The sequence below is a fragment of the Geotrypetes seraphini genome, chromosome 2 (genome assembly GCF_902459505.1).
Source record: "Geotrypetes seraphini chromosome 2, aGeoSer1.1, whole genome shotgun sequence".
Classification (NCBI taxonomy): domain Eukaryota; kingdom Metazoa; phylum Chordata; class Amphibia; order Gymnophiona; family Dermophiidae; genus Geotrypetes; species Geotrypetes seraphini.
The window spans coordinates 3,313,583-3,339,191 of record NC_047085.1 but is presented as its reverse complement, the minus strand read 5'-3'; the positions used below and the strand labels follow the sequence as shown (position 1 = coordinate 3,339,191).

The following is a 25,609-nucleotide window of genomic DNA, read 5'->3' as shown; positions in this document are numbered from 1 at the left end:
CCCCTAGTCTTTGTAATTTTTGACAAAGTGAAAAATCGATTCACTTGTACCCGTTCTACTCCATTCAGGATTTTGTAGACTTTAATCAAAACTCCCCTCAGCCTTATCTTTTCCAAGCTGAAGAACCTTTTTAGTTTTTCCTCATATGAGAGAAGTTCAATCCCCTTTATCATCTTGGTCACTCTTCTTTTGTAAAGACTGTAGCTTTTGCAGAAGTACTGTCTACTTATGGAATGGGTGTGGAAAGAGTACAAAACACTGAGAACTTCAATAGGTGGCTCAAAGCCTGATGTCATCAAGAAGGATTTAGGTACATAGGAGGATGGGGTAATACATGGAAAAACAAAAGACTATATATTGTAATGATGGAAGAAGGTTATCATGCTGCTGTACCAGGCCATGGCACACTCTCACCTGAAATACTGCATCCAGCACTGGTCGCCGTACTTGAAGGACACAGTACTACTCGAAAGGGTCCAGAGAAGAGCGACTAAAATGGTTAAGGGGCTGGAGGAGTTGCTGTACAGTGAGAGATTAGAGAAACTGGTCCTCTTCTCCCTTGAAGAGGAGACAGAGGGGACATGATCAAAATATTCAAGATAATTAAGGGAATAGACTTAGTAGATAAAGACAGGTTGTTCACCCTCTCCAAGGTAGAGAGAACGAGAGGGCACTCTCTAAAGTTAAAAGGGGATAGATTCCGTACAAATGTAAGGAAGTTCTTCTTCACCCAGAGAGTGGTAGAAAACTGGAACGTTCTTCCGGAGGCTGTTATAGGGGAAAACACTCTCCAGGGATTCAAGACAAAGTTGGACAAGTTCCTGCTGAACCAGAACGTACACAGGTAAGGCTAGTCTCAGTTAGGGCACTGGTCTTTGACCCAAGGGCCGCAGCATGAACAGACTGCTGGGCACGATGGACCACTGGCCTGACCCAGCAACAGCAATTCTTATGTTCTTATGCACCTTACCATTGCAGGAAAAATAGTCCTAGCTGACAAATTCAGGTACTTATGTTTCTATGTATTTAAACTAGAAGGTGGGCGTGGTGTATGTATGGAGATTACTTACGGTGGCAACCCCCAGCACAAGAAAAGATTTGATGATGATAAAGATAGCAATGAAAACAATATTAGCAATTCACTTCTAAGCGATGCAACAGGAAATGAGCTGAAATTAAAAACTATACAAAATATGGGATTGCTGCGGAATAGTAGCTGGAAAGCAATGACCACAAACGTTCACAGTCTAAGCAACAAAAATCAGGATCTGCAAGCCCTGATATTAGAGGCAGACTTTGATATCGTTGCTATCACCGATTCCCATGGATGGGACACCAACATACTGGGCTATAATCTTTTAAGGAAGGACAGAGATGGTCAAAAAGGTGGAGGAGTAGCTCTCTATGTAAAGACAGATATCCAAGCGACTGAAATGCAGGGGGCCTAGGGAAAAGAAGAAGCGATATGGATTGTTTTGAAAAGAGAAGATGGAACTTCTATCCACTTGGGTGTTGTCTACAGACCTCCGACTCAATCGCAGCAAATTGACAAAGATCTGATTACGGATAAACAAAAGTTGGGAAAGAAAGGAGAAGTGCTGTTTCTGGATGATTTCAAACAGCCAGATGCGGACTGGAAAGTTCCTTCTGTGGAATCAGAAAGAAGTAGAGAGATCATGGATGCCTTTCAAGAGGCTCTGCTCAGACAAATGGTGATGAAACCCATGAGGGAAAAATCGATACTGGATCTGGTGCTCACAAATGGTGAAACTGTCTCTAATGTTCGAGTGGGGGCCCACTTGGGAAGTAGTGATCATCATACAGTTTGGTTCAATATAACAGCCAAAGAGGAGGATGACCACACAAAACTCAAAGAGCTGACTGGATGGGAAGACATAAGGGAAGTAGAAAAACAGTAGTCCAAGTTGAAAGGTGCAATAAATAGAGCTATTGACCTTTATGTGAAGACAATAAATAAAACCAAGAGAAAAAGGAAACCGATATGGTTCTCCAAACTAGTGGCAGAAAAAATAAAGGCAAAAGAATTGGTGTTCGTGAAATATTAAAAAACTCAAGAAGAACAGTACAGAAAAGAATATCGGATGAAACTGAAAGAAGTTAAGAGAGAGAAGTCTGGTGAAAGCACAAGCGAAAAAGCAAATGGCTATAAATATAAGAAAGGGAGACAAAATCTTTTTCAGGTATATTAGTGAAAGGAGGAAGATTAAATAATGGAATTACGAGATTGAAAGAAGGTACGAACCGCTATGTGGAGAGTGATGAAGAAAAAGCAAATGTGCTAAACAAATACTTCTGTTCGGTGTTCACAGAAGAAAACCATGGAGAAGGACTACAATTGGTCAGCAGTTACACCTGAGAATGGAATGGATAATGCACCGTTCACAGAAGAAAGTGTTTATGAACAACTTGAAAAATTGAAGGTGGACAAAGCTATGAAACTGGATGGATCCATCCCAGGATATTGAGGGAGCTCCGAGAGATTCTGGTGGGTCCTCTTAAACATAAGAATTGCCACTGCTGGGTCAGATCAGTGGTCCATCATGCCCAGCAGTCCGCTCATGCGGCGGCCATCTGGTCAAAGACCAGCACCCTAACCGAGACTAACCCTAACAGCACACGTTCTTGTTCAGCAGGAACTTGTCTAACTTTGTCTTGAATCCCTGGAGGGTGTTTTCCCCTATAACAGCCTCTGGAAGAGCGTTCCAGCTTTCTACCACTCTCTGGGTGAAGAAGAACTTCCTTACGTTTGCACGGAATCTATCCCCTTTTAACTTTAGAGAGTGCCCTCTCGTTCTCCTTACCTTGGAGAAGGTGAACAATCTGTCCTTATCTACTAAGTCTATCCCCTTCAGTACCTTGAATGTTTCAATCATGTCCCCTCTCAATCTCCTCTGTTCGAGGGAGAAGAAGCCCAGTTTCTCTAATCTTTCGCTGTACGGCAGCTCCTCCAACCCCTTAACCATCTTAGTCGCTCTTCTCTGGACTCTTTCGAGTAGTACTTCTTCATGTACGGTGACTAGTGCTGGATGCAGTACTCCAGGTGAGCGCGCACCATGGCCCGGTACAGCGGCATGATAATCTTCTCTGATCTGTTTGTGATTCCCTTCTTTATCAGTCCAAGCATTCTGTTTGCCCTTTTTGCTGCCGCTGCACATTGCGTGGACGGCTTCATCGACTTGTCGATCAGAACTCCCAAGTCCCTTTCCTAGGAGGTCTCTCCAAGTACCGCCCCAGACATCCTGTATTCGTGCATGAGATTTTTGTTACCGACATGCATCACATTACACTTATCCACGTTGAACCTCATCTGCCATGTCGATGCCCATTCCTCGAGCCTTATTATGTCACGTTGCAGATCTTCGCAATCCCCCTGCATCTTCACTACTCTGAATAACTTCTTATCGTCCACAAATTTAATCACCTCGCTTGTCGTACCTATGTCCAGATCGTTCATAAAGATGTTAAAGAGCACAGGTCCAAGCACCGAAACCTGTGGCAATCTTTAGAGATTAGAAAGGTTCCGCGGGACTGGAGAAGAGCAGTTGTGGTCCCTCTTTACAAAAGTGGTTGAAGAGATGAAGTGGGAAACTACAGGCTGGCAAGCCTCACTTCAGTTATTGGAAAAATAATGGAAACTTTGCTGAAGGAAAGGATAGTGAAATGCTTAGAATCTAATAGATTACAAGATTCGAGGCAACATGGGTTTATACTAAAGGTAAATCGTGCCAAACAAATTTGATTTAATTCTTTGACTGGGTGACCAGAGATCAAGGACATGCGCTAGATGTAATTTACTTAGATTTCAGCAAAGCCTTTGACACGGTTCCTCATAGAAGGCTCTTAAAGAAATTCCATGGGCTGAAGTTAGGGTCTAAAGTAGTAAACTGGATTAGAAACTGGTTGATGGACAGAGGGTAGTGGTAAATGGAATTCACTCAGAGGAGGGTCAAGTGAGTAGTGGAGTGCCCCAAGGATTGGTGCTAGGACCAATTCTGTTCAATATGTTTGTGAGTGACATTGTTGAAGAGTTAGAAGGTAAGGTTAACTTTTTTGCAGATGATATCAAGATTTTTAACAGAGTGGATACCCCCAAGGGAGTGGAAAACATGAAAAAGTTAGAAGATTGGTCTAGTATCTGGCAACTAAAATTCAATGCGAAGAAGTGCAGAGTGATGCATTTGGGGGGTAAAAATCCAAGAACTGTATGTGCAGGGAGATGAGAGGCTGATAAGCACAGATGGAGAGAGGGACCTTGGGGTGATTGTTTTTGAGAATCTAAAGGCATCTAAACAGCATGATAAGGTGGTGGCTGTAGCAAGAAGGATGCTAGGCTGTATAGAAAGAGGATTAACCAGCAGAAGAAGGGAGGTACTGATGGCCCTGTATAGGTCATTGGTGAGTCCACACTTGGAATATTGTGTTCAGTTTTGGAGGCCGTATCTGGCGAAGGATATAAAGACTTGAAGCAATCCAGAGGAAGGCGATGAAAATGGTAAGAGGTTTGAAGAAAAAGAAGTATGAGAAGAGACTGGAAGACCTAAATATGTATACTCTGGATGAGAGGAGGGACAGGGGAGATATGTTACAGACGTTTAAATACTTGAAAGACATTAATATAGAATCAAATCTTTTCCAGAAAAGAAAAAATGGTAAAACTAAAGGGTGTAATTTGAGGTTACAGGGAGGAAGACTTAGGAGCAATGTTAGGAAATTCTTCTTCATGGAGAGGGTGGTAGATGCTTGAAATGCCCTCCCAACAAAAGTGGTAGAGAGGAAAACGGTGATGGAATTCAAAAAAGCGTGGAATAAAAATAGAGAATCTCTAATTAGAAAACAAAGGATGTAAATTAAAGAACTAAGGCTGATATTGGACAGACCTGCAAGGTCTGTGTCTCATATATGGTGATTCGGTGTAGGATGGGCTGGGGTGGGCATCAATGTGAACTCCACTAATATGGAACAAGAGGATGTTACTGACCAGACTTTATGGTAGTTATGCTGTAAACAACGGATAGGCTGGAGTGAGCTTGGATGGCAACTTCATAATTTCGAATCTAGGACAATACCAGACTTTAGAGTCCACAGCCCAGAAATTTGATCTGGTATATTGACATCTTATATGGGGGGGATGTTAATGGAGTTGTCCAGTTATGTTTTTGTTATATGTGGAAACTGTAGGGAACACAAGATACTATATATGTGATTGTAAACCGCATAGTTGTGTACGGTATATACATTTTTAAATAAATAAATATAAAAGAAGAGACAAGTTAATCTAATGATGCATTTTTTAATGGGTATAACTTATGAGCAGACTGGATGGATCATTCAGATCTTTATCTGCCATCATTTAAGTCTTTTATTTTATGTATGTTTCTTTTGTAATGTCGCTAGGAATAAGTGGTTAATAAATTTTTTAGATAAATAAATTTACTATGTTTCTATGTGAAAATGGTGATGAGGAAAGTGTTTTAGAATTTAAAGCTGATTTCATGACTATGTAAACTTTATAGAGCTTCACTATTTAGAGTTAATTGTGTAGTTGCAAAACGTAGTAGTTAAGTTTATTTGGGGAGGGAATTGTACTGATCATATTACACCCTTTTAGGCTCATTGGTTACCTCTAAAGGAAAGAAAGCACAGTTACTTACCATAACAGGTGTTATCCAGGGACAGCAGACAGATATTCTCACATGTAGGTGATGTCATCCATGGAGCCCCGGTACGGACAGCTTTAAAAGTACATCGCCACTTTAAGAACTGCTCGCACAGCGCATGAGTGAATGCCTTCCTGCTCGATGTCGCTCATGGCTCCTCAGTACCGTAAGCAAGCTAAGAAGCCAACCAGGGGAGGTGGGAGGGTTGTGAGAATATCTGCCTGCTGTCCCTGGATAACACCTGTTAAGGTAAGTAACTGTGCTTTATACCAGGACAAGCAGGCAGCATAGTCTCACATGTGGGACTCCCTAGCTTAGTAAAATGGGATGGAGGGAGAATTGGCCATTAGGAAAATAAAAATTTTGCAATACTGACCATCCCGTGTGCAATAGGATTCCAGACAGTAGTGTGATGTAAATGTATGAACTGAGGACCAAGTAGCAGCTTTACAGATTTCATCAATAGGAGTTGAGCGAAGGAAAGCAACCGAAGCTGCCATAAGCTCGGACTTTGTGGGCTATGACACAAATCCCCAGTTGTAGCCAAGCCTGAGCATAACAGAAGGAGATACAAGAGGCCAACCATGTGGAAATAGTTCTCTTGGATACTGGACGTCCCAACTTGTTAGGATCAAATGAGACAAAAAGTTGAGGAGATGTTCTATGCGGTAAGCCAATGCTCGTTTGCAGTCCAGAGTATGAAGAGCCGTTTCTCCAAGGTGTGAATAAGGCTTATAAGAACATAAGAACATAAGAACTGCCATCTCCGGATCAGACCTTCGGTCCATCAAGTCCGGCGATCCGCACACGCGGAGGCCCCGCCAGGTGTACACCTGGCGTAATTTATAGTCCACCATATCTTTATATGCCTCTCTTAAGGAGATATGCATCTAGTTTGCTCTTGAAGCCTAGGACGGTCGATTCCGCAATAATCTCCTCTGGGAGGGCATTCCAGGTGTCAACCACTCTCTGAGTGAAGCAGAACTTCCTGACATTAGTCCTGAACCTGTCCCCCCTTAGCTTCATTACATGTCCTCTAGTCCGTGTCAAATTGGACAGTGTAAATAATCTTCTCTGCTCTATTTTGTCGATTCCTTTCAGTATTTTGAAGGTCTCGATCATATCCCCAGGCAGTCTCCTTTTCTCAAGGGAGAACAATCCTAGTGTTATAAGTCTGTCCTCGTATTCCAGTTTCTCCATACCATTCACCAGTTTTGTTGCTCGTCTCTGCACCCTCTCCAGCAGTTTTATATCCTTCTTTAGGTAGGGGGACCAATGTTGGACACAGTATTCCAAGTGTGGTCTGACCATTGCCCTATAAAGCGGCATTATAACTTTCTCCGATCTACTCGAGATTCCTTTCTTTATCATGCCCAACATTCTATTTGCCTTCTTTGCCGCTGCCGCGCATTGTGCCGACGGCTTCAGGGTCCTATCTATCAGTACACCCAGGTCCCTTTCTTGTTCACTCTTCCCCAGAGTTGCACCTGACATTGTATACTCGTATTCCTTATTTTTATTGCCTAAATGCATTACCTTGCATTTCTCCACATTGAACTTCATCTGCCATTTCTCCGCCCATGTTTCTAACCGACACAAGTCGCTCTGGAGTTTCTCTCTATCCTGGAAGTACAATAGAGAAGAAGTGCATGGATGGATCGGAAATTAGTTAGAGAACAGAACGCAGAGGGTAACCATAAATGGGAAATTCTCGGAATGGGAAAAGGTGACCAGCGGCGTGCCCCAGGGCTCGGTTCTTGGCCCCATTTTGTTCAATATTTTTATAAATGACCTGGAAGATGGAACATCTTGTAATATAATCAAGTTTGCGGATGATACAAAACTATGTCGGGCGGTTGGCTCTCAAGGGGACTGTGAGGATCTTCAGAAAGATCTAAAACAGCTGGAAACGTGGGCGATAAAGTGGCAGATTAATTTTAACATAGACAAATGCAAGGTGATGCATCTGGGAAAGAAAAACAAAGAACATGAATACAAGATGTCGGGGGTGACATTAGCCAAATGCGAACAAGAAAGGGATTTGGGAGTGCTGATAGACAGAACCCTAAAGCCATCGGCTCAATGTGTGGCGGCGGCGAAGAAAGCAAATAGGATGTTAGGCATGATTAAGAAGGGGATCACGAGTAGGTCGGAAGATGTTATAATGCCACTTTACAGAACAATGGTCAGACCACACTTAGAATACTGTGTCCAACACTTGTCTCCATACCTTAAGAAGGATAAAATTCTGTTGGAAAGGGTACAGAGGCGAGCCACGAAATTAGTCAAAGGCATGAAGAATTTAAGCTACATGGAACGCCTCGGAAAACTGGGACTGTTCACCCTCGAAAAGAGAAGACTGCGTGGGGATCTAATAGAGACTTTTAAAATATTAAAGGGATTTGATCAAATTGACCAGGAAGCAGCATTACTGGCATTTTCAGATGTGACGCGGACAAGAGGTCATAGCCTAAAACTGAATGGCAGCAGGTTCAGGACAGATGTCAGGAAGTTCTGTTTCACACAGAGAGTGGTGGGCGCTTGGAATGCTCTCCCGGAGGAGGTGGTGGCAGAAAATACTGTGCTGGGTTTCAAACGCAAGTTGGATGCACACCTTCTTGCAGATCATATTGAGGGATACGAGAAATCCGGGTCTCCAAAAAGGAGCACCTAAATGGGCCTCCGCGTGTGCGGATCACCGGACTAGATGGACCTCGGTCTGATCCGGTGAAGGCGTTTCTTATGTTCTTATGATTAAGGTGGAATTCTGTGACGACCTTTGGAAGAAAGTTGGGATGGGTGCGAAGCACCACTTTGTCATGGTGGAATACTATGAAAGGAGGATTCGCCACCAGTACTTGAAGCTCACTGACTCATCGAGCTGAAGTAAGAGAAATGAGAAAGATCACTTTCCAAGTAAGGTACTTGAGATGAGCCATAGACATAGGTTCGAAAGGAGGCTTCATCAGTGTAGCAAGAACCACATTAAGATCCCAAACCACTGGAGGTGGTTTGAGAGGTGGTATGACATTGAAAAGTCCTTTCATGAATCTGGATACAAGAGGATGAGCAGTGAAAGGTTTACCATCAACTGGTCTGTGGAAAGCATTGATATGAATTCTAATCGAAGTGGTTTTGAGACCTGAATTGGATAAATGTAGAAGATACTCCAATACTGAAGAAACAGAGATGGCTTTAGGCTCATGATGAAGAGCACACCAGGTGGAAAACCATGTTCATTTTTGCTGGTAGCACTGCTGTGTAGACAGTTTTCTGGATGCTTCCAAGATTAATCTGACAGGCTGAGAAATATGAAGGTCAGCCGATGTTAAGCCGAGAAATACCAAGCTGTTAGGTGCAACGCTGAAAGATTGGGATGCAGAAGAGATCCGTGATTCTGTGTGAGAAGAGATGGGAAAATTTGAAGAGGAATAGGTTCCTTGGTACTGAGTTGAAGTAGAAGGGAAAACCAGGATTGTCTGGGCCACCGAGGAGCTATAAGAATCATGGTGGCTGATTCCTGCTTGAGCTTGACAAGTGTCTTGAGGATGAGAGGGATTAGAAAAAAGGCATAGAGAAACTAGTGAGTCCAATCCAGCAGAAAAGCATCCGCTTCCAGATATTGCAACATTCTCTATCTCCCCTGCTCCGCAACCATGATTAAACAACTATAAACAGTTCAAAACACAGCTCTGAGACTCATCGTGTCGAGCTCCATCTGCGGAGATGATGCGGTATATAAACCCAAGATTTAGATTAGATTAGATTAGATCTACTCACTGAGGAAACACAACCATATCACCGAGGCTTACCTCCACTCCCACTGGCTACCAATACGAGCAAGAATACAATTCAGGTTCTACTGTCTACTATTTAAAACCATGAACGGCGACAGCCCAACATACCTGAACAACCGCCTAATCCAAACCACCTCAACCAGACAAAGGAGAACCCACACTCCATTCACATACCCCCCAATCAGAGAAGTCAAACGGAAAAAAATGTACGATGGCCTCCTGGCCACACAGGCAGCGAGATTGGACCACCAACTCTCCACTTTGCTGATAACGACCTCAGACTACAGAACATTCAGAAAAGAAATAAAAACCATAGTATTTAAAAAAACCCTGCTACCCAACAATTCCTTGAAATCAACCTAACACCATCACTATTCTTTAAAACAATCTAACGCCACAAGAACCACCTCATCTCTTTGAACCAACCTCTCTATTCTCTAATTCCTCTGGAAATGGCCAGATATATCCTTATGTAATCTGCCTTGAACTGCAAGGTAACGGTCAAGGCCAACAGTGGAACAGAAATCACTAATGTAATGTAATGTAATGGTGAGGAGAGTACTGCCGGGAGCAAAACTGGGGCAGCTTGTGGTTGTGAGGGGATGCAAACAAGTCTATCCGAGGAGTCCCTCACTGAGAAAATATGGGACGCAGAATTGCAGAGTTGAGTGTCCACTCATGTGGTTGAAGAAACCTGCTGAGTCTGTCTGCAAGTGAATTCTGTTCCCCTTGAATGTATATTGCTTTCAGGAATATATTGCACGTAACGGCCCAGGTCCAAATCTTCTGGGCCTCCAGACAAAGGCGGAAAGAACCTGTGCCTCCTTGTTTATGTAATACATTGCGACCTGATTGTGCATTGTAGATCGTTCTGAGTTCTAACAGATTTATATGACAAAGGCGATCCTGGGCAGACCAGTGACCTTTCATGCGGAGACAGTCCAGATGAGCTCCTCAAGCTTAAGTGAATGATTCTGTGGTCAGAACTTTCTAATGAGGAGGGATATGGAACAAAAATCTTCTGGACAGATTCGAAGAGTTCATCCACCCATGTAGTAACTGTTGAAGTGAAGGTGTGACTGTGATATGTTGAGAGAGTGGGTCAAGAGCTTGAGACCTCTGAGATGTGAGAGTCCATTGAGGCAACCTGAGATTTGAAATTTTTTTGTTGTTGCTTTACGTAGAATCAAGTAGTATTGTAACTGTATTGATTAAAGTTTATAAATAGGAAATGGAAATGAGGCAATTTTTTGGGACTAAACCCCTTTCCTCAGGTCAGGACAGGATCCCATAACAACAGTATACTGTACTGCAGGGGTGCCCAAATGGCTGATCACAATCGACCAATAGATCGCAAAGGCAATGTGAGCTGATTGCGTTGCCTTTGCGATCTTTTTCTTCCTGCCTCCCCGAGCCAGGCCAGGCGCGTACAAGCGCCGGACTCGCAAGACTTCACCTCTGATGTCAATTCTGATGTCTGAGAGGAAGTTCTGGGCCAGCCAATCGCTGCTTGGCTGGCCTGGAACTTCTTCTCCGACGTTGGAGGTGAAGTTTTGTGAGTCCGGCGCTTGTATGTAGCTGGGCTGGCTCGGGGAAGCAGCAGGGAGAAATAGGCATGGTGGCTTGGAGGGTAAGGAAAGAATCGGGGAAGTGGAGAAATCGGCGTGATGGCTTGGAGGGGCAGGGGGAGAGAGAAAGAAAGACAAGCAGACAGTGGGAGAGAGAGAAAGAAGACAGAAATAAAGAGGGGGGCAAGGGGAAAGAGAAAGAAAGACAGGAAGGCAGGAGGGAGAAAGAAAGAAAGAGACAGAAAGAAAAGGGGCAGAAAGAAATATTGGATGCACAGTCAGAAGAAGGAAGTGCAACCAGAGACTCATGAAATCACCAGACAAAAAGGTAGGAAAAATGATTTTATTTTCAATTTAGTGATCAAAATGTGTCTGTTTTGAGAACCTATATCTGCCGTCTATATTTTGCACTATGGCCCCCTTTTACTAAACCGCGATAGTGTTTTTTAGCGCAGGGAGCCTATGAGTGTCGAGAGCAGCGTGGGGCATTCAGCGCAGCTCCCTGCGCTAAAAACCGCTATCGCGGTTTAGTAAAAGAGGAGAGGGTATAGTTATCTATTTTTGTCTAGTTGTTCCTGAGGTGACATTGCATAAAGTCATCTGTCTTGACCTCTGAAAAAAAAAAAACCAAATACAAATGATAATTAACATTTTCTCTCCATACAGTGTGCTTTATGGGGTTTTTTTTATTTTATTGTTGGTAGATCATTTTGACTTGGTCATTTTAAAAGTAGCTCGCAAGCCAAAAAAAAGTGTGGGCACCCCTGCTGTACTGTCCAAAAAAATTGTATTTTCTTATTTCTCATTATTTGTTTTATTTCTGTTAATTTGTAAAGTGGTGATTGTTATGTAGCAGTTTTTTTCTTTTTCTTTTTTAATAATCTTTATTCATTTTAAAATAATTTCAATATGTAAAGAATAATAAATAAAACATTTACACTATAGACATCACTTAAAATATTACAAGATTCTTACAGACCAATAACCCTCCCACCCACCAAACAGTGACACGTCCTCTAATACTGTGCAAACAGTAGGTGTAAATTTGAAAAAACTGCTCTGTTTTTTGTTTTTTTTTGAATGATAAAGAGCAGTTTTTTTCAAATTTACATCTACTGTCTTTAAATTTTGCACAGTATTAGAGGACATGTGTTACTGTTTTTTGTGGTGTTGCATTGTATGCAGAGTCTGGTTTCTTGGTTCAGTTTAACTTTTGTCATATTGGGCGAGGGTGTATCTGTCTGTGTGTATGAAAAGGACATGGCTTTCTGTTAGCAGTGACTGTGCAGGATCTGGCTTTAGCTTTACAATGCATGTGTTGGTGTTCTAGTGCTCACTGCAGTGTTTAAGATGCTGCCTTTTCCTAGGTGCACCCTTGTTGTGTGACTCATGGATTATTACTAAAAATATCTTTTTTATATAGAGGAGGAGGTTGTTAAAAAATGATCAGCACTGGCTGTCATATATACTAGGTACGCCACTGGATTTAATGACCCTTTTCTAACTTTATTGTTGATGTAGGTATTGTCCCACCCCCCACCCCCACACCATAAAGAATTAAATTAAAGTTGTATTAACATTGCTAATTATCACCTGCTTCTTTACCTAAACTGTTTTGCCCTAGCTCTCACTTTGCACTACACTTCCCCCTCCGTATTCACGAATTCCGTATCTACGGATTCGCTTATTCACGGTTTTAAACCAAAAAATGTATTTTCATTTTCAGGCTATTTTAAGCCCTGTAAGCGCCCCCTTAAGCCTTACCTGGTAGTCTAGTGGGTTTTCGGGGCAGGAACGATCTTCTCACGCTCCTGCTCTGTGCAGATCGCTCACAGGAAATGGCTTGAGAGACTACGGGAGCTCAAGGCAGCCATTTCCTGTGAGCGATCTGCACGGGGCAGGAGCGTGGGAAGATCGCTCCTGCCTGAAAACCCACTGGACCACCAGATAAGGCTTAAAGGGGGGGGGGATTTCAGGGCTTAAAATAGCTGGGGAAGCGGGGGTTAGGGGCAGAACCGGTACGAATATTATTCATGTTTTTTTAATATTCGCAGGCCGGCTCTGCCCCTAATCCCTGTGAATACAGAGGGGGAAGTGTACAGCAAAAAAAGTAGCAGATAAAGATCAATCACACAGGTCTCCTTCAAGGCTCAGTGACACCTCTCCATAAATTATGTGGAAGAGGTCTAGAAGTGGGGATCACATCTATTTCATACCCTCAGTGAGACCTCAGGAAGGAACCTAGTGATCAAAACATTATTAGAGGTGCTGTAGAGCCATTTCTTGTATGACTGGATGAGCTATATTTATCTTTTTTTTTTTAGTTGTTTAAATTCATGCAGAAATAAATGGCTAGATTGAACCTAATGACTTCATTAACGCCTTTCCCTTTTTTAAACCTGTATACCATTTGAAAGAGGGCAAATATCTAATTATTCCCTTCTAGAATTGGATACTTCTTAAATTTAGTAAAAATATTCTGGCACAAGTGTCAAACCTTAAAAAAGGAAGTCATATTGAGCATTGGAAAATAATAATAATTAATAAAAATAGTACACCTTTAGGGCTCTAAACTAAACTAAACCTTTAGTTTGTATACCGCATCATCTCCACAAAAGTAGAGCTCGGCACGGTTTACAAGAATTGATATAGAAAGGAACTACAATGAAAAGTAAGCTGGGATAGCGGTTTTAGCATGCGCTTAGCGTGTGAAGAATTGCCGTGCGCGCTAGACGCTAACGCCAGCATTGAGCTGGCATTAGTTTTCCTGTGTAGTGCAGGAGTTTGTGCGCGCTAAAATCGCTAGCGCACCTTAGTAAAAGAGGGCGTTAATTTTCCCCACCACCAAATTTCCCCATCTCGCCCCACCCGGCTACTTTTTCATGCCACCCGGCTGGAAAACATTTCTGGGGAGAACACTGTAGTTTATTTTTAAAATATTATATGTGATGGTTGCAGTGCATATGCAATAAGAAAAAAAAATACAGAAAGCAAAGAGAATCTAATGCAAAAATCACCAAAAGACTGGAAATCAGCACATTATACAAATCAAAAAGAAAACCTCAAAGCTCCAGGGTAACATTTCATTATCTATTAAAATCCAATCGAAAGACTCTTATATCATTGGTTTCTCTCAGAAAACAAGAACTGCAAAACAATTCCAAGTCAAAAGCAAAACTGTTGTTCCAAATCACCCTATTTGCAAAACTATTACATCCTGGACGGATGGAATCCCAAAGACACCACCTAATATACCAAATGGAATCTCGCTAAAATAACCGGAATTTGCACCCGCCTGCAAAGAAAAGCTACTTCACTTCCTAGTATATCTACACTGGAAATGCTGCTATTTAAACCACCCTATGTCCACTAAGGGCTTTAACACGTGCTACATTGCCCCGCGCGTTAGACCTTAATGCAGGCATTGAGCTGGCATTTGTTCTAGAAGCGTAGCGTGCGGTAATTTCCTGCGCGCGCTAAAAACGCTAGTGCACCTTAGTAAAAAGAGCTCTAAGTCTGTATTTGTAAGTCTAAATGTTATATCTATACTATAATTGCTGTAAAGTCTACTCAAATTTGTCCTACCAATAATATGAATATACTCCTGTAACCCGTTCTGGGCTCCTTTGGGAGGACGGGCTAAATAAATGACTAAAATAAAATAAATAAATGAATGTTGCAATTAAAACATCTGACTGCACAGTCTGTTACAAAAGCAGAAACTTCTATAATGCTCCCAGATAAGCAAATGCCCACCTTTCAACGGCCCTTGTTGGGGTGAACTGGTCCTAAGTGACAGAATCTCTAATGGTGGAGTACAATTGAAAATTGAACTAAAAGTTGAAGGTACAAAAGCTGCAGATAAGTAGACGGGAGCATTGCTATCTGCTCTGCTTTTGTTTGGGGACTTTACATTTTGAATAATTTTTGCATGCAGGGTTTTTTTGGAACAACAGTTCTCTCCAAATCTGTTTTTGACTTGGGAGTTTTTCCTTCTATTGTTGAGAGAAAAAAGGAGAACTGGGGAAAGTTAACCCTGGAGCTTGGGGTTCCTTTATTTAAGATTTGGTTTCCAGTCTCCCTCAAGGGTTCCTTTTACGAAGCAGCGCTGGATGCAACGAACCTTTGGGAATTGAATGGCAAAAGGAGCCCTTAATTTTGATGATTTACCAATGTACATAGGCACCATTTTCTATGCTTGTAAATGTGGGTGATTTGTAGATTTTTTTGTAATCTACCTTAAACTGCTGGGTAAGCAGAATATAAATGTCCTTGTTAAATTGTTTTATAAACTTATGTATGTAACACTATGTAAACCGTTTAGGTTTTAAACTGTATAGAAATTTTTTAAATAAATAAATTAAAATCTTAACCTGACCAAGGAGGAAAAAAAAAAAAAAGAACTCATGCACACTCTAATCAAGAAATTTGTCAAATGATCTAACTAAGGGCTAGATTCACTAAGCCAACCGATCAAGTTTCGACCATTTCCCTCCGACCTGATTCACTAACCTCTGTCCCGATCATCCTCCGATCCGCGCATGCAAATGAGGGGGAACGGCATTCGAATGTAGGCAGGAAGCAATTCACTATAAAAAAGGAGGCTGACCAATCCAAAAATAAGCGACTGCCGAGGACCAGTCACTCAGATCCTTTCCGACTGCCCTGCCTTCTGCCGCCCTGCTTCTCTGCTCTTTGCCCCATCTGCTCTCTTCCCCGCAGTGCAAGCCTGTGCTTTAAACCCGTGGGTTTAAAATGGGTTAAAACCCTGGGCTCGTGAAAAAAAAAAGTTAAAAGCTCTGCCGGGCACGGAGGGCCAGCACATGCACAGACCATCTACAGATGGTCTGTGCGTGCGTCGGAATCGCTATTCAGCGATCCCTGCGGTTGGTTGGGGCGTGATTCCAATCGCCCTCATTTGCATGAGGGTGATTTGTGAATTGGCCCGCTGGACACGTATCAGATCTGTGCCATTAGTGAATCTAGCCCTGAACCTGATCGACCCTCCACAAATCCTGACACATACTACATCTGTATTCTCCCTGGGAATGCCCAGGCCAACTCTTGTTGTAAACCACCTAGAACTGAAAGGTAGTGGGATTGGCGGGATCGAAGACACCAATGTAATGTAACTTTAAAGGGTAACAGTGGCCCCTGCTGTGGGCTGTTTAAATTATAACACTGGTTTCATCCAGTATGTTTGTGTGCCATCAAACATACATGCTATAGTTTTGTAGGTTTCCTTAAGAGAATTTTTCCATAGAAAAATCAACAGGATACAAGATAACCAAAGCCTTTAAGAATCGGCCTAATTTTAAAAGAATCACAACCGTGGGGATCCTTAAGGGATTCCATGCTTCATTGCCAAAGATGTAAATTTAGAAACAATTCACCTCCTGTCACAGGAAGTGCAGTCGGCCACAAGAAGGGGCATAGGAAGCACATTTGATTGCTTTTATACTCCTTCTTGTGGCTGACTGCGCTTCTTTTGATATGTCTGCTTGCTGTGCTGTTGATTCCTTCTGTCTTGGACAGTTCTTATTCTGCTGGAAGGGTCACAAGGAAGCGCCAGGACCACTGGAGACCCAGGTGTTCTACAGCATGTCTGGGAGTAAAGCAAAAGTGTCCTGTATACATACCTGAGCACTTTGTAGGGTTTGGTGGAGAGATCGAGGTCAAACCAGGCCAGTTTGCTGTCATAGCTGCCACAGATCACGTTATCACCTGTGTAAAAGAGAAGGTCTGTTACTGAGGGGCTCAAACCCTGCAGATTCAGCTCAGCTAAAAGCAGCTGAACATAAATTGTTCCTCTTATTCATTCCTGACGTTCAGGAGCTGGAAAGACTCAGCTAAGTGTCCCCTGGAGAAAGGAAGCAGAGGCTGTGGAGGCGGAAAGGGGAGAGGTTAATACATCACTCCTTTAATAAGCACTTTGCCGGCTGCAGACACAGGCCTGACTATTCGTAAAACAAGAGAGTCAGAAAGGAATTTGACAGGGTGTGCAAACCCATCCAATCTAGTCTCGGATTGTTTGATTATATTTTTCAGAAGTCCTTATTTTAGGGTAACATCGCCAAATGGATTAATTTTGCACACAGCATGACACTCCTATGTCCAATCATGCTGGAGATGATCTCAGTCTCTCAGATTCACTGCTAATGCTTATATCAAAACTTACGTTGTTCCAAATATGGACTTCTGGCATTCATACACATCAGCCCTATCTGTGTCAGAGCTCCTCTCCTCTAAAAGGGAGCAATGCCTCTTCTCCCTTAGGGGATTCTAATGGTTGGTTTCTGAAATACTCAGTCCAAACTAGGTTTCCTTCTGCTGACAGATATTTCTTTGTATCAATGGTGAATTGCTTAACGTTCTGGTCTTCTGTGACATAGTTAGATCTTCTCTGTTTTCTATTGGACTGTATCATTACCTAAGTTTCTAGTGGTCTATCAAGTGTGTAAAACTAAACAAAACCTCCTGTCCCTCTGATTTCAATCAAAACTGAAATGCCACTGAATTTCCATTCACAACTACAGTGGGCTTTCCCCCTCCGGAGCAGCAACATTCCTGAATTGTTCCATGGTGCAAGACTCCATGCAGAACCTCATACACATGCACCTTGGTGATGCTATTGGCTGTTAGCCAAGACTATATTGTCTAGTGGGATCAGATAGAAGAATCCAAGCTCAAGAATTAAACCCAGAACTTCTACAATAATGATTTCCAATCTGACCATTGCTTCTTACCGTATATGAAATTTAATCGCATGCTTCTGCAAGAAGCACAAAGCATGGAATAATAGAAATCAAATTAAAAATACATACAGTAGCAAACTCTAGATTCATACCCACAACCTTCCTGGTAAGAATAAAGGGGAGAGATGATAGGCCTCTTTTGATACCAATGGTTTGGGGGACTAGAGCCTGCAAACTATTTCTCCTTCCAGAGAGCGGAAATAGAGATTATCTCCATCCGTGCAAACAATATATTACATTACATTAGTGTCTTCTATTCTGCCACTACCTTCCAGTACAAGGCGGATTACAAAAGAATTGGTCTGGGCATACCCAGAGAAATTACAAGATAGATAGTTAGCAGAAGCGTTAAGTTTCGGGGATATATTGAGAAGGTTAATTAGATCATTTGACAAATTTCTTAAATAACTTGGTTTTTCATTTTTTCCTGAAGGTTTTGTAGTTGGGCATAGGCCAACATACATTTTCTTGCATTGCATGCCTTTGATCGGGGGGTGAGTAAAGGGTACCTGTGTTGTTCCTGAGATAGGTTGGACCACTGCCATTTAGGGCTTTGAATAGAGTGCAGTAGAATTTATACTGTATGTGTGCTTGTACAGGGAGCCAGTGCGAGTCTTGGAATGTGGTCGTAATTTTTCAGTGAGAATATCAGTCTGAGGGCTGTATTTTGCACTGCTTGTAGTTGTTTAATCATGGCAGGTATAGGATATTACAGTAGTCTATGTTTTTTGTCAAAGTATTTTCGGATTTGTCTTAGGTTGCGCATGACAGCAAAAGCTTTCTGAACTGTTCTGCTGATTTGTAGCTGCATGGAGCAGCCTTTTTCTATCATTATTCCCAGCAGTTTTAGCTTGGGTTGCATGGGGTATGGGATGGAGTTTATTTCTATATCAATTCTGGCTAACAGAAAATTAAGCAGCTTCTTTTACAATCCACATGGCTATTACTCAACCTCATACCCCAAGTACACTAAGGGCTTGATTTTATAACACAATGCCATAGTACAAAATATAAAATAGGTTATGACAAACAAAGGGATTGCAGAAAAAATACTAAAATGTAGACTAGTACAGGAACAAGAGGAAAGAGGGTGGAAATACAATTCTTGAGGAAAAGAAAACATATAGGGAAATAACAAGTGGGTATTTTTCTTAGCTTTTACTGTTCGAATGATTTGTTTAGAGACCATGGGAATCACTGGGAATGTCCGTAGATGGTTTGAAGGATTTTTACACAGTAGATCCTATCAAGTGTATTAAGAACATAAGAATTGCTGCTGCTGGGTCAGACCAGTGGTCCATCCTGCCCAGTAGTCCGCTCACGCGGTGGCCCTCAGGTCAAAGACCAGTACTCTAAATGAGTCCAGCCTCACCTGCGTATATTCCAGTTTAGCAGGAACTTGTCCAACTTTGTTTTGAAACCCTGAAGTGTGTTTTCCCCTATAACAGATTCTGGAAGAGCGTTCCAGTTTTCCACCACTCTCTGGGTGAAGAAGAACTTCCTTATGTTTGTACGGAATCTATCCTCTTTCAACTTTAGAGAGTGCCCTCTCGTTCTCCCTACCTTGGAAAGGGTGAACAGTCGGTCTTTATCTACTAAGTCTATTCCCTTCAGTACCTTGAATGTTTCAATCAAGTCCTCTCTCAGTCTCCTCTTTTCAAGGGAGAAGAGGCCCCGTTTCTCTAATCTCTCACTGTATGGCAACTCCTCCAGCCCCTTAACCATTTTAGTCACTCTTCTCTGGATCCTTTCGAGTAGTACCGTGTCCTTCTTCATGTACGGCGACCAGTGCTGGACGCAGTATTCCAGGTGAGGGCGCACCATGGCCCAGTACAGCGGCATGATAACCCTCTCTGATCTGTTCGTGATCCCCTTTTTAATCATTCCTAGCATTCTGTTCGCCTTTTTCACCGCCGCCGCACATTGCACAGACGGCTTCATCGACTTGTCGATCAGAACTCCCAAGTCTCTTTCCTGGGAGGTCTCTCCAAGTACAGCTTCGGACGTCCTGTATTCGTGCATGAGATTTTTGTTACCGACATGCATCGCCTTACACTTATCCACGTTGAACCTCATTTGCCATGTCGCAGCCCATTTCTCAAACATGTTTATGTCAAGTTTCAGATCATCGCATACCTCCTGTGTCTTCACTACTCTGAATAGCTTAGTATCATCCGCAAATTTAATCACCTCGTTCGTCATACCAATTTCCAGATCATTTATAAAGATGTTGAAGAGCACAGGTCCAAGCACCGAGCCCTGCGGCACCCCACTGGTGATGCTCTTCCAGTCTGAGTATTGTCCATTTATCCCCACTCTCTGTTTCCTAAGCTCCAGCCAGTTTTTGATACATCTGAGTATTTCACCCTCGATTTTATGACTCACAATCTTCCGAAGTATTTATTCATGTGGAACCTTGTCGAACGCCTTCTGAAAATCCAGATAAACAATGTCGACTGGATCGCCCTTGTCTATCCCCCTGTTTACCCCCTCGAAGAAGTGCAGCAAGTTTGTCAGACAAGATCTGCTTTTGCTGAAGCCATGCTGGCTGGTCCTCATCAGACCGTTCCATCAAGGTGATCAATGATGCGGTCCTTTATCACCGCTTCTACCATCTTTCCCAGTACTGAGGTCAGACTCACCAGTCTGTAGTTTCCCAGATCTCCCCTCAAACCCTTTTTGAAGATCGGCGTAACATTTGCCACCTTCCAGTCTACCGGAATCTTCCCCGATTTGATTGACAGGTTGGCTATTAGTTGAAGCAATTCAGCTATAGTCCCTTTCAGTTCCTTGATGACTCTCGGATGGATGCCATCCGGTCCCGGGGATTTGTCGCTCTTTAGCCTATCAATCTGTCTGTATACCTCTTCCAGACTGACTGTCAGCCCTGTCAGTTTCCCATCTTTGTTTCCAGCATAAAGCCTGATGGGTTCCGGTATGTTGCGTATATCCTCTTCGGTAAATGCAGATGCAAAAAATGTGTTGTTTTTCAGCGATTTCTTTATATTCCTTTAGTACTCCCTTTATTCTATGGTCATTCAATGGCCCCACTGCTTCCTTCGCAGGTCGTTTCCCCTTAATGTATCGAAAGAATGGCTTGAAGTTTTTCGCCTCCTTGGCTATTTTTTCCTCGTAGTCTCTTTTGGCTTCTTTTACCGCCTTATGGCACCTGCGTTGATGTTGTTTGTACTTATTCCAGTTTTCATCCGTTTTTGACCTTTTCCATTCGGTTTTCTTGTCTCTGATCGCTTCCTTCACCTCTACAGTGAGCCACGCCGGTTCTTTATTCTTTTTCCTCTTTGTTGATACGTGGTATATGAAGATCTTGCGCCTCGGTGACTGTGACCTTGAAAAGGGACCAAGCTTGCTCTAGTGTTTTTACAGCGCTTATCCTCTTCTTAATCTTCTTCCCCACCATGAGTCTCATCCCTTCGTAATTCCCTTTACGGAAGTTCAATGCCATGGCCGTTGTTCAGGTCCAATATTTTGCCCCTGTATCCAGGTCGAAGCGGATCATGTTGTGATCGCTGTTTCCCAGCGTTCCTTCTACTTCTACACCTTGTGCCGGTCCTCGTAGTCCATTTAGAATTAAGTCCAGTATTGCATTTCCTCTAGTATTTTCCTTGACAAGTTGTTCCAGGAAGCAATCGCCTACAGCATCCAGGAACTTGGTCTCCCTAGCGCAGCCGGAGGTGCCTAGGTTCCAGTCTATCCCCGGATAGTTGAAGTCACCCATGATAACTGTGTTGCCTCCCTTGCAGTTGCGTTTAATCTCGTCCGTCATTTCTCCATCAATTTCCTCGGACTGCCCTGGGGGTCGGTAGTAGATGCCAATCTTCATTTCCAGTCCATTCGTTCCCGAAAGTTTGACCCATAGAGACTTATCCGTCAGTTGTGGCGTGCTCTCTCCAGTGGATTCAATTCCTTCTTTGACGTATATGGCAATGCTCCCACCTTTTTGAGCCACTCTGTCTCTGCGGTATAGCTTGTATCCCGGTATCACAGTGTCTCAGACGTTTTCCTCAGTCCACCATGTTTCCGTGATTCTGATGATGTCAACATTATCTTTTTGTGCCATTGCTTCTAATTCACCCATCTTATTCCTTAGGATCCTTGCGTTCGTGTACATACACTTGAGTTTGTGGCCTGATCCCTTCTTGCACTTTCTTCCCTCTTGTGTTCCTATCAGTCTGTCTTGCCTATGATCTGGTGAGTCTTCCCCTATATCTTCTTGCACGGTATCCGCCGATGAGTCTCCCCTTCTATCTTCCTGTACAGTATCCTCTGGGTATACCGGTTCCCGAACCATTGACTCTTTCTCTTGGTCGACTGTCGGCTTTCCCCTTCTTCCTAGTTTAAAAACTTCTCAACCTCGTTCCGTCTCTGCTAAGGTGGTGTCCGTTCTTCCTGTACAGCTTGCTCTTCCCCCAGAACGTTGTCCAATTGCGCACGAAGTGGAATCCTTCTTCCTCACACCAGTGGCGTATCCACGCGTTGAATCCTTGCAGCTCTATCTGCCTTTTCTCGTTAGCCCTGGGTACCGGCAGGATCTCCGAGAACGCTATGCTCTGTGTTCTGGTCTTCAGCTTCCTTTCTAGCATCCGGAAATGGTCCTTCAGTGCTTCTCTGTTGTAGTTCCTGCTACTCATGTTGTTCGTCCCCACATGGATCATCATCGCTGTATCTTCTTCTTCCACACTGTCGATGATCCTGTCGATGCGGCTCACAATGTCTTCAACCTTGGCTCCTGGTAGGCAGGTCACCAGTCGATCCAGTCTTCCTCTTGCTATGTGGCTGTCGACTTGTCTGATGATGGAGTCCCCTACGACGATTGCTGTTCTTGCTGTCCTCTCTATCTCCTGTTGATTCTCCAGCCGCAAGTCCGTGTCCCTGGTGTATGTCCATCTCTCCAGATGTAGGTCTGTGTCCTTCACTCCCATCCATTTTCTCTCCTCCTGGCATAGGCTTGCATTGGGCACATCTTCTTGTGGGTCCCCTCCACTGTTTCCAGATCTCGCTGCTGTATCACCCATTTCTTCCTGGTGGTTGTCCGTTGGGTGGTCCACACTCTCTGTAGGTGCATCTCGGCAGTTCCACAGTTGCTGGTGGTTCTCCACGGCCTCCCTGTATGCCTCCTCTATGAATTTTTCCAGTTCTCGGACCTCTTCCTCGATGGTGTTCTCTGTCTTGATGTTCTCTGCATCTCCGTCCTCCTCCTCCTCTACTGATGAAGTTATCTGCATCTCTGTATCTCTGTCTTTCTCCTCCATAGCTTGAAGTGCCTCCAGTTCCAGGATTCTGCCCTCCAGGAGCCTGACTTATTTCTTCAGGATCTCCAGTTCTCCGCATCGAGTGCATACGTAGGACCACTTCCCAGAGGGGAAGTAGTCATACATATGGCAGACATACTCATTCACCTGGAGTAATCCATCTAGTGTCCCTCAGGGATCCCCATTGTCACCTACTCTTTTTAATATATATTTGATTTCCCTGGCTAACCTTTTTCAAAAACTTAAAGTCAAATTCTATATCTATGCTGATGATATTACTGTGTTATTGCCTATGTCAACTTTCTCTGAGGACATAAAAGTCCAGATTGCGGACATTTTGACAAAGATAGAACTTTGGATGTTTAGATTTAAACTTAAACTTAACTCGGATAAAACAAAATTTTTTCTTGTCAGCCGAAACAATACCATTTCAGACAATCAAGTCTTAATCAATGATCAAACCTTTGAAATTGTTCCTTTCTATTAAATTTTAGGGGTTACACTAGATAGACAGTTAACATTTGAGGATCATGCTGACTTTAAGATAAAAAGATGTTTTATGACCCTCTGGAAACTCAGAACTATCAAAAGATATTTTGATTTTGTTTCTTTCAGAATTTTGGTATAGTCCCTAATTCTGTCTGTTCTCGACTATTGTAACATCGTTTATCTTGCATCATTCAAGAAAAATTTACAACGCATTCGATTAGTACAAAATACGGCAGTGCGCTTAATTTTTGCCTGAAGAAATATAATCACATTAGCCCATTTTATCGGCAATTACATTGGTTGCTTTTTAAGGCATGTATTCTTTTAAAATTTGGTTGTCTTTGTTTCAAATCTCTTTTTGGTTTGGCTCCAGGATATCTAGCCTCTCAATTTAATTTTTATACCTCATTGAAAAATACTCGTAATAAGTTAATGTTTATGTATCCTTCAGTTAAGAACTGTTGTTACAAGAAATTTTTGAATAGGACATTTGCCTTTCAATTAGGCACTCTTGGTTAAGCCTGCTTATTTGTCAAACGGATTCTTACAATGTTTTTAGAAAATTTTTAAAAACACACTTATTTGATAAGTTTGTTAAATAACTATGGAATCGTCTTCTTGCTACTCATTTTTAACTTGATGTACCTTTTCACTGATTGTACAGTTCTTCTTTGTTGTTAACCGCCTGGAACTTTGTGTTTGGGCAGTATACAAGAATAAATTTATTATTATCTTTAAAAAGAAAGCATTTCAAATTACCCTTAAATCTATCCAGATTAGTTTCTTCTCTTAGGTGAGTGGGTAGCGAGCTCCATAGATGGGGGGCAGTCACAGAAAAGATTGTATCCTGTTGGGTGTTGATGGTTTTTAAAGAAGGGATTGAGAGAAGATGTTTGTCCTCGGATCTTAATGACCTGGATGGAATGTGAGGAGTAAGAGTTCTTTCCAAAAATGATGGTGCTTTTGTCATTTGAACTTTGAAGATTATTAAGGCTATTTTATATGATATTCTATGGTTTATGGGAAGCCAGTGTGTGTTTTAAAAGTATTTCCCTGTAATTTCATCGAGTGTCCCCTAGTCTTTGAAATTTTTGACGGAGTGAAAAATCAATCCACTTATACCCGTTCTACTCCACTTAGGATTTTGTAGACTTCAAACATATCTCTCCTTAGCCGTCTCTTTTCCAAGGTGAAAAGCCCTAACCTTTTTAGTCTTTCTTCATACGAGAGGAGTTCCATCCCCTTTATCATCTTGGTCGCTCTTCTTTGAACCTTTTCTAGTGCTACTATATTTTTTTTGAGATAAGGAGACCAGAATTGAACGCAATAAGATGAGGTCGCACCATGGAGCAATACAGGGGCATTATAACATTTTTAGTCTTGTTAACCATCCCTTTTTTAATAATTCCTAGCATCCTGTTTGCTTTTTTGGCAGCCGCCACACATTGGGCGGAAGGTTTCATCATATTGTCTACAATGACACCCAGATCCCTTTCTTGGGCGTTAACCCCCAAGGTGGACCCTAGCATCCAGTAACTGTGATTTGGGTTATTCTTCCCAATGTGCATCACTTTGCATTTGTCCACATTAAATTTCATCTGCCACTTAGATGCCCAGTTGCGAGGTGTGAGGGAAGAAAACATGGCCGGAGTCACTGAGCCACTCATAAATGATGGAGGCTGGTGGAAATTCCAGCTGCAATTCACGCAGCGAATTAGCTTTTATAACTGGAAGCACTGATGTGTTGAACAGCCGCTGCACTGTGGGGTCTTCCCCATGGTCCAGGGCAACCATTGATTCTTGTCCACTGGTCTCATGCAGAGAACCAGATTCTGCCAAGGAAACTGCATCCTGGGACAATAAGGACATAGAATTAAACCTTCCATCTTCCCAATCAATGTCAAACTGGACATCCTGGTCCAGCTCCAAGTCCTCATATACACATGGAGCAGGCTGAGGACCAATTCCCCCCGCTACCACTATCAAGATGAAACCCTGCACAGGGAGTCTCTGACCCTGAAGATCCTCCTGGGCTCCATGGTGTTCATGCAT

General features: G+C 42.7%; 1 protein-coding gene across 1 annotated transcript in view; it reads right to left on the bottom strand.

Annotated features, from left to right (window-relative positions):
• Positions 1 to 25,609, bottom strand: part of BOP1 (BOP1 ribosomal biogenesis factor) — a 204,715-nt gene that overhangs the window by 9,337 nt on the left and 169,769 nt on the right. The window contains exon 14 of the mRNA XM_033934857.1: positions 16,683 to 16,767. Coding sequence (XP_033790748.1) covers positions 16,683 to 16,767 — 85 coding nt within the window. The remainder of the gene's footprint in view (positions 1 to 16,682; positions 16,768 to 25,609) is intronic.